Source organism: Nannospalax galili, unplaced genomic scaffold (assembly GCF_000622305.1).
Source record: "Nannospalax galili isolate Female #2095 unplaced genomic scaffold, S.galili_v1.0 scaffold215, whole genome shotgun sequence".
Classification (NCBI taxonomy): domain Eukaryota; kingdom Metazoa; phylum Chordata; class Mammalia; order Rodentia; family Spalacidae; genus Nannospalax; species Nannospalax galili.
In genome coordinates, this window is record NW_008338533.1 from 458,702 (window position 1) to 468,859 (window position 10,158).

At 39.2% G+C, this 10,158-nt stretch overlaps 1 protein-coding gene across 6 annotated transcripts in view; it reads left to right on the forward strand.

Moving 5' to 3' along the window:
- Nek10 (NIMA related kinase 10) overlaps nt 1–10,158 on the forward strand; it is a 270,542-nt gene that overhangs the window by 41,062 nt on the left and 219,322 nt on the right. For all 6 annotated transcript variants that reach the window (XM_029563521.1, XM_008833138.3, XM_029563522.1 and 3 more), the window contains exons 7-11: nt 1,459–1,500; nt 4,588–4,666; nt 5,730–5,797; nt 7,659–7,738; nt 8,552–8,638. In XM_029563521.1, coding sequence (XP_029419381.1) covers nt 1,459–1,500; nt 4,588–4,666; nt 5,730–5,797; nt 7,659–7,738; nt 8,552–8,638 — 356 coding nt within the window. The remainder of the gene's footprint in view (nt 1–1,458; nt 1,501–4,587; nt 4,667–5,729; nt 5,798–7,658; nt 7,739–8,551; nt 8,639–10,158) is intronic.

Below are 10,158 nucleotides of genomic sequence, written 5' to 3' on the forward strand. Positions count from 1 at the left end.
AGTTTTTGTACTTTTTTTTTTTTTTTTTGCTTGTTTTTTTTTCTGAGACAGGGTCTCTATATAACCCAGACTGGCCTCTAATTCAAATTATCCCTGCCTTGTGTTCCTGAGCACTGGGCTTAGAGTCATGTACTATAACACCTGGCTATCCTGAAAATACCCTTGTCTTGGTCCAGTTGTCCAGATCTCCTTACTTTCATCCCTGCACTTTATTCTTTAAAGACATTTTAAAGTAACATTTTTCTTTATTTTATATGTTTATGTGAAGTAGGGGTGTGTGTTGGTGTGCGAATAACAAAGCACGTTGTGGGAGTTGTTTCTTCCATAACAAGTTGTGGGAGTTTTTTCTCTTTGGCTGCTGCTTGGGTCCTTGGACTCAAGCTCAGGCCATCAGGCTTGGCCACAGGTACTTTTATTTGCTGAAACGTCTTGCTGCCACCATGACTTCACTTCTTGAAACATCAGGCTATCTCCAAAGTCCACCTCTTTCCATCAAGACTTTGTACCTCTTAACTTATACATTGAATCTCATGTATAAGTGTCTCCCTAGAAGCAGTTAAACAGTTGACCATGTGCAATCAGGCCTTCTTCCTTGACTGAGATGGTTTTAGACTGGATTTTGCGTGTCAGTATGCAGAAGCTTAGGTATATGTTTAAAGGAGCTTCCAATAAAAAGAGACTGGAAAGAACAGAGAAACCGGTTTTAAAGATATGATTGTTTAATATACTCCTTTAATTCAAGGAAGATGTATATCCTTGGGTTTTAAACAGAGCTGACTGAGTCCCCAGCAGAATAAATGTTCACTTTAATTATAGAAATCTGTAGGACATTGTCAAAAGTAAAGTGAAGATCTTTAAAGCCTCCGATCTGTGGTTGCATTAGAAATAATGATAAAAAAGGAGCGTCTTTTTGCCCACCTGTTCCCCAACCTCTTCGTACCAGGGACAGTACTGCCACTTTTCTTGATGGCCTTTCCAGATGTAAAGAGCTTCTCCCTCTAATTCAGTGTCTGGGGTATTATTTACTTGACCCTATTTTTAATCTTGTCTCCCTAAGTGTTTATGAATCCTCTCCAAAATGTTTTCCTCTCTTATCATCTTTGCCACAGCGCCCAAAGTTCTTGACTTTACCTATTATTTGGTGCTATTTGCCCCTCCACAGGTCCATATTTTTAGCCTCAGGCTCTTTCCCCAAGTAACATTTTTGGATGACACAGGAGGAAATACAGAGAATGAGGAGGCTACAGCTCTGACCAAATATTCTCTAATCATAATACAACTTCTATGTTCATTACCAATCTGCTTTAAGTATAGAATGACAAATACTAAATTTCCTGTGTTTACGTTAGAAAGCGAAAGTTCAGGAAACAATGATAAGTTGCCTGACTTAGTAAAGGGTCATATCTAAAATATACTTCTCTCATCCTTTAATAAGTTCTCTTGCTTTTATTTTATCAGGAAATACTCCATATATTGGGTGGGATTGAAAACCTAGCTCAGGTAAGATCTCCTCTGGGGGCTGGTCTTCCCTTTTCATTCTGGGCTGTATTCTGAACAAGGATTAAATAAGCATACAACAGTGGATAAGCTGGGTGCCTCTTTCTCTCAAAATACTTATCCTTAATATGCTTTGGACCTACAGATAAGTCAGTTAGCCTAGAGAGAGGATGGTGCCCTGCACAGCTGTTTTCTCTTGGCTTCATGAGATATGAAGGGCATTTGCTTATATTTTAGCTCACATTGTAAGCTGCTGATTTTCAAAGCGTCTGGTGCCAGCTGCCTGCTTGGGAAAGAGCAGGTGGGGCAGACATGAAGCATGACACTCACAGGCAGGGGGAGATGGGGAATATTTTGTTCTTGCTAACCGGCCTCATTTACCCAGCCTACTGAAACAACAACAACAAAATACTATGAAAATCACATGTCTTTGGTTAATGATGTCAAGAAATATGTACCAGCTGGCCAGCTCACTTACCATGATGGGAAGAAGTGTAAAGACACAAATTTTTTTTCACACAAAAATAACCACTCTACTTATTAAACATTAATAAATAGATAATAGAGTAAGGAATAATCTTGATTTCAGGTTTTTTTTTTTGCTTTGGAAACAATTTTATAACAAACTATATATTTTATTAGTCCTATGTTTCGTAATATCTTAAGTTGCGTTACTGAGGGGTGACAAACAGGTGAATATATATGCTAAGCAACTCAACAACTTGGGCTTATTAATAAAACAAATCAAAGCTTTTGGGTATGTCATTGAGTTCTAAAACCAGACTTCTAAAACCTATAATATATAAAAGGGTGAATATTTATTATTATTATTATTTATTATTATTTCATGGTACAAGAGATTTGTGCAATTACTCTACCACAGAACTATATCCCAGACCTTTTATTTACTCATGCTTTTAAATTTTCAGATGGTTTTCACTATGGAACCCAGGCTGGCTTCAAACTTGCAATCTTTCTGCCTCAACCTCCCCCCAACCCAACTAGCTAAATATCAGGAGTGTACAATTGTGCCTTGCATTTCAAATTTTATATACTTTCATTTGTTTATGATTTTATGAGACAGGCTTTCGCCATGTAGCCCAGGCTGGATTAGAACTCTTCATCCTCCAGCCTCAGCCTCCTGAAGGCTAAAATTAGTCATGTGCCATCATACTCAGCTCAACATGATTTTTATGATCAACCCACATACTTGCAAACTCATTCCAAGTGATTAATGTAAAATTATGCTTAATAGAAATGTTAGGATTTGAATATGAAATTCCTCCCAGAGGCTCATAGGTTGAATACTTAACCCCCAGCTGGCAATGCTTTGATGGGAAGTGGCGGAAACTTGATGAGGGGGTCCTGGCTGGAAGAAGTAGGTTTCTGGATACCTGCATTGGGAAGCTATGTCTTGTCTCTGGCCCCTTCCTATCACTTCCTCTGCTTCCTGACTGAATGAGGTGAGCATCTTTCTTCTGCCAGGCTCCTTTTCTCTGATATTTCTGTCTTATTGTGAACTAAAACCATGATATCAACTGACGTTGGACTGAAGTCTCTGACACCGTGAATAAAAGAAACCTTACTTCCTTAAATTGTTTCTCTAAGGTACTTGTCACAGTGGGCCAGGCATGGTGGTGCACACCTTTAATTTCAGCACCCAGGCAGATATTTGTGAGTTCAAGGCCAACCTGGTCTACATAGTGAGTTCCAGGCCAGCTTGGGCTACAGGGAGACCCTGTCTCAAAAAGACGAAGAAAAGATACTTGTCACAGCAAGAAAATTGAACACAGGCCATTTAACATTAACTCCTAGGAGGTTATCCATGTTCAATTTTTAAAAAAAATAAAAATCAAATGGTATTTATTTGAGAAAAATAATAAATCTTATAAAACTGTAGCCAGAATTTATAAAAATTAGGAAAAATAGAAATTATTGCTATTAACAGTGAAAAGTAAGACATTGCTACAGACTTCAGATATGATATGTACGAGTAACACATCATGAGTCACCTGGGGACATCTGGGGATGGAACACCAGCTTGACTCAAGAGCCCTTACCATATATAACAATGCACCTTTTTTTAAAAAAAAGAAATTTAATGGGGAAAGGGGCTGGAGAGATGGCTCAGCAGTTAAGAACAATGACTGCTCTTGCAGAGAACCCGGGTTCGATTCACAGCACCTACATGGCATCTACGAACCGTCCCTTAACTCCAGTTCCAGGGGATTCTGAAGCCCTCTTCTGACCTCCATGGAATTGCGTGACACGGATACACTCCCATACATGTAGCCAATACACTTGTTCACATAAAATAAAAGCAATGAAAAAAATTAAAAAATTAAAAAAAAAGAAATTTAATGGGAAATCAGACATGATAATGCACTCTGGAGGGCAGGCTGTTTGCTGTGAGATGGAGGCCAGCCTGGCCTATGTAGCAAGTTCCAGGTTAGCTGGGGATATGGGAAGACCCTGTCTTCAAAAACAAAACAAAACAAAATTTAATGGGAGATTTGCCTGATTTAATGAAGTAAGCTTTCATAAGCCTCTCAAATTGGGTTTTTCTTTGCACCTGTTTCTTGGTTGCTGACAGTGAGGAGTTATCAGAAAGCTTATTCCATTCCCGTTACTGATATCTGTAAGGGTCCTGGTCAAATATAATATGAGATATTATAAAATGTGTTAATATTATATATATATATATTGTTACAAAAATTTTACTGAAAGGTAAATGAAAGAATCAAATTATATCTATATCTATATCAAATTTTAAATATATGTATATATAATCTTACATGGACCATATGTTTGGATATTAAATGACACCATGAAATTATTTATTACAAGTTATTTTTGGATTTTTAAGAGCTTTCAGAATCTTTAGATAGTCCTTCCCCCAACTTTATGGCATTTGGGGAAAGAATCCCTAAACTCCTGTCCTGTCCCTGAGTGGAACAGACTCAGGAGTACCGATAGCAATTGGTGGCTCTCTTCTGCCACCTAGAGGTCATCTTAAGACCTGCTTGTCTCCTGCTATGTGATTTTGGTGCCAGCCTTCTGACTGGCATGTTGGGTTGGTCTTTCCTGCAGTACATGGAGATGGTGGCCAATGAGTACCTGGGCTGTGCAGAGGAGCAGCACTGCGTAGACAAGCTGGTCAACATGACGTGTAAGCATTGGTGCCAGGGAGACAGCTAACGTTGTGGGATAAGCAGTGTGGTGTTCCCACCAGGAGAAAGGACACCTGCGGTCTTTATGGGTTTCACTCACAGCGAAGGCGTGAGTCTGTGCCAGCTGATGGATTCAATGGCAATACCCCCAGATCTTCCAAAGACAGCCCTTTCTTTGGCAGGAAAGTAGGAAAGGAGGCTTTTCTAAGAGCAAAGTTTGGTAAACGTATTTACCTTTTATTTTTGTTAAAATGTCAGAGATTTCAATTTTTTCCTCTAATATTTGGGTAACAGTTATACTCAGCTCATTGAATTTGGAACATCCAGAGCATGAAAAACAAGCAAACAAACAGAACTGAATACACATCTAAAGACAGTAGCATGGTGGCCTGCGTGGCATCTTAGCCACTTATTCCACTTCCTTGGGAGGCTCAACCAGGTTCCCTTTCCCATTTCTTCCCCCTACTTGCTACCTCCCTCTTCCATGCCCTCCCTTCTCATTTCCCTCCCTTCTCCATTCCAGTCCATCCAGGTGTGGCAAGCCACAGACTTCCTGCTGCTGGGGGTGGCAGCTCTGGCCCATTGTCTTTGAGTGGTCAGACTTGTTTCCTATGCTTGTTTCCTTGGCACACTGGCTGGTAGGTGCAGGGGAGATGTCAGGCACCAGGAAATTTGAGGACGACTATTTCTGTCAGCTAAGATACCTCCCCAGGGTTTTCACACTGGCTTACCTCTCTTCTCCTTCTTCAGAAGTTGGGCTATATATGGGCAGGGTGTCTTAAAAACATACCTTGAACTTGTAATAAGGTTTAAGAACCAACTCAATTTTAATTACAGGAGAGTTTGCTTTCGTTGTAGTCCATGTTTCACTATACTAGTTGAGCTTGAGGGTAGTTCTTGGGGTGGAAATACAGTCCAGTTCCTCCTCCATTGCTCCTTTTGTGATCTGTGTCCCACTGGTCCCTTCTCTGCTCTCCCATCAGTTTTGAGAACCTTGGGTTTCATGACTACTGCCTCTTTTAATCTCTGGATCTCTCTTCGAGTTATTTCCTTCCTTTATAGATATTTTTCAAAAACTTGCGGCTGTGAAAGACCAAAGAGAATGGGTCACTGCAAGTGGAGCCCACAAGGTGAGTAGGCCCCCAAAGAGTTAGCTCTTCAGTTCCACGTGGCCCTGTGTGGCATCAGTTTACACACACAAGTTCAGAGCCTGGTGTTCAAGCCACGTATCATTATAATTGACAAAACTGTTCACCCAGCCTAAAACTTGGATTTTTCTGCCTACCTTCTTATATTCTTTATTGGCCTATTGAGTAAATAACAGACACAATATATGAAAGTTTTCATTTTTCTGTGCTGTTTAATGCCAGCTGAATGCATTACTTAATTCAAATAATGTAAACTGATCTTGGTTATATATTTACAAATAAATAAGTTAGCAAATAAAATTCATATATGTATAGATATAAACAATTCCATTTTCTTATAGTTTTCTTAGTTTTACCCTTATGAAATTGACATTTTCTATAGGTCAGAAACATTAAACATAAGCAATTTCCTGTGTTGCAGGCTCACAAGATTGCATAATGTTTCAAGCATCTGGAACAAGGGTATATTTTAAGGGGCTGGAGGAGTGACTCAGAGATAGAACATTTGCTCAGCATGCCCAGGGTTCTGGGCACCATCCCCAGCAAAATACACACACACACAAGAGACTAAATTTATATTTATACTGAAACTGTTTAGTTGGTAGCTGTGTAGAGCCCATTTCAATAACCTGTTGAGTTCTCCCATCCCAGGAAGTTACTGGTATATATTGGAACATGGTTGCTTAAAATATGTCAGAACATGCTGCTTATGTTCTAGGAGAGTGATTCTAGGTGACATATAACGTTTTCATTTCAATAGATAAAGATTTCACTCATATTGCTTAAGATTTGATGAAAAGTTAACATTAAGATGTTAAGTTGTCCTGGCAGAAATTGTGAAAGTGCAAATGATATTTCTGGGATTGAAGTGTGTGAAGCATTTTGGGTGGAGATGAGGAAAGGGTCAGAGAAAGATGATAAAATAGGAAGAATAAAGATGGGGTCCACCTGATGGGAACAATAACCACCCCAGTGGATTGGGGTGAATTTTGGGGGAGGGGGAGGTTAGGGGAGTCTGAGTTCTGAAAATTTAAAGAAAAGAGAATTTATATTGAGAATTCAGGAAAGCCAACTGACAAGGTAAGAGCCATATTGTTTGGGATGATGCATGATCGGTGATGCCCTTCCAACCCCAGTTAGAAACCTGGGATTCAGTTAGAAATCTCAATCCCCCAGATAATTTAGAGTGCTTTGTTGGGAATTAGTTGTATAACTTGGAAAGTTCTTGATGACCAGGTGAACTGTACTTCATGCCACCTTCCCCCACTTCTCTCAGAGGGGGGCAGAAGTGACAAACAAAATGCCAAGGATCAGCAAAGAGCAGGACAAGTGAGAACCAGCTGATCTGTGACTTGTTTGTACTCACTGCTCTGGGCAAGGAATGGCTACAAAGAATGACTGTAAAGAGTTCCAGAGTGAAGAGGATCTAGGCCCTCCCTTCAGTAAAGAACTGGACATTCTGAATGTTTAACAAAGCTTTTAAGATCCAGTTTCTGTATGAACTACACAAAGAAAAAGAAAAAAATAACCTATATAAGGTTTGATTGGAAACAACATCTTTCATTATCCCCTAAGGAAAGCCATAATTCACTAAATAATTTGATCCTAGTTATTAGAAGGTTATGTTTATAAGACATATTCAGTATAATGGAAAGAAAACAAATAAGCAGCTATAAAATTGTGTATATATTTTTTTACTTGTGTGTGCACATATATTTTTTTAATTGAGCAAAATAATCTAGAAAACAAAAGACCAATCCCTGTGATCTTTAGAAAGAAACAGTACACTATGCAAGAGGCTTCTAGTCCTTATATACTCATTATCTTTTCTTCCATTTTTCAGACATTAGTAAATTTACTTGGTGCCCGAGACACCAATGTCCTGTTGGGCACTCTTCTGGCACTGGCTAGCTTAGCGGAAAGGTGAGCATATTTGAATATGCTTCTTAGTTCTGCTGCCCGGGCGACTTGGATGGGAGAGATATAGCTTCTTTGTTGCCTGCTTAGTTCACACTTAGGGGGGAAGAAAAAAAAAACAGGGAACAGCATATGCTGGAGAGACTTATGAATGGACAGCATCATTTAAACTTTAAGCCGGAAAGGCGAATCACTATTTGATTAGGATATTTGCTGAGTCCTTCCTCTGACCCTCTGCTACTTCTGCTTTCAGAACTATCATATTTCTTTGCCAGAGGAATCACCCTGACAGCTCTTCATTTTTTAGTATATATTTATTATTTACTAGTTTTCATTTTTGTCCATGAGTGTTTTGCCTGCGTGTAATTGTAAGTGCACCACATGTATGCAGTGCCTGTAGAAGCCAGAAGAGGGTGTTGAATCCCCTAGAACTGGAGTTACAGATGGTTGTTAGCCACTATGTTGGTGCTGGGAATCAAATCCAGGTCCTCTGGAAGAACAGCAAGTATTCTTAACCCCTGAGCCATCTCTCCAGCTCCCTTTTCTTCATTCTTACCTGTGTGTGCATTTTAACATTTTCAAACATTTGGTCTTGAAAACCTGTCCTCCCATAAATGTCATTGTTTTAAGTACAGAGCTTTAAACATATTTTATGCCAATAAGCAGGTCATTGCTTTTTTTGCAAAGAGTATATGATTTCTTGTTACTTTATGGTCTCTTCTCTTAATTCTTTGTGAGGTAATATGAGCATTAGGATACCAAATAAGTGAATGAAATGGAGTATATTTTTAGTAGATGCTAATATTTTCACATTTGTAGTCCAGAATGTAGGGAGAAGATCAGTGAACTTAACATTGTAGAAAATCTGTTGATGATTTTGCGTGACTATGACTTGCTTTCCAAAAGGTAAGGTTGCTAGTAGTTAGAAGGTGGGGTTGCCAGTGGTTAAAGCTGTTCTATTATTTGTTGAAAATGCTTATTATTTTTTATTATGCCATGTTATCTATACTGTTAAATGAATATCATGAGTTTTTTTAAATTACATAAGCCTGTATGAAGAAGCTAGCAGATGGGAGTACATAGAGTCCAATGATAAAATTTTGTGATTGCTTCATTAAGAATTTTGTTATTGCATTTCTCTAAATAAAAATTCTGGGGAAAGATACTCTGTTGGGTCTGTTTTTAGTAATTTCAGACTTATGTGTGGAATAAATGAAGTTGTTAAAATATATTGTGTTTAAGGCATGTGATATAAGATGCTGACTGAATTATGTTGTGATCACCTGTTATGACTCAAAACAGAATCTGGAACAAAATGGGTTCCTTTTTGCTGCGTCTGTGTGTTGCTCTAAAGGATGTGTTCAGATGGTTGTTATGTTACGTTGCAAATCTGCATTATTTGGTGTTTATGTCATAATTATCTGAAGAACCAAGACAATAGAAACCCTAAGCAATAGAGACCTGATACTTGCAGTGATTTGTTTGGATTCCTCTTCAAAGCTGACTTAACATTGTTTTACAAGAGCATTGATATAGACAAGAAGAAGAATCTGTGTTTACAGATTTGGTTGATTGAACTTATTCACTCAGAAACTGGGGGCCAGACTCTGTACCAGGTGTTAAGAAACCAAAATTAAGACCAGGGTGTGCAGTATGAGGGAGGGGCTAGCAGGGAAATTACAGGAATCTTGGTAGGGCTGTAGTACCCTGCAAGATGAAATCAACAGGGCTCAACACAGAACAGACTGCATGTTATGTTGGTAGGAGATAGGGATCAAAGGGGGTCAAGGGTTGTCAATTCTTTGTGCCAAGGAACAGACCAGAAGAGGATGTGGATCTGCTGTTAAAGCTGCAGGTCCGTGATCTAACAGCGAGGTAGCTGGCAGGGAATCCACTCAATGGTAGGAAGAACATTGGCTTGCCTAGTTGCATAACATTTAAGAGAACTAATCCTAGCAGTTTCCAGGAAATGGGGGGGCACTAAGGGCTTTAAGTGGACAGTGGTAAACTGTGGGAGAGAGGCAGTGACTCCAATACTTCTCAGTCCTTTGGCTTGGGAAATCAAAAGCCTAGGTTCTGGGAGTCCAGACCAGGGATATAATAGGAGGGAATGATCTGGGGCGGGAAGAGGGGGGATAATGGCTTTGAGATTAGACACAATGTGGTAAAAATTTGAGCAAATCTGTGTGGCTAGAACTTTTGGTGATAATGTACAAAGCCAGGACTCAATCTTGATGCCAGGGTAGAGGAAGTATTTGTAACCAGGGGATAGATGGTAGCATTCAGGGAGAGTTTCTAGATTATGAGACTAGAGGACTAAGGATGATTCTATGTAACGCCTGTATCACATATATACTAAGTTTTTAAAAGAAAATTATGTGTGTGTATGTGTGTGTGTGTGTGTGTGTGTATGTGTGTGTGTGTGT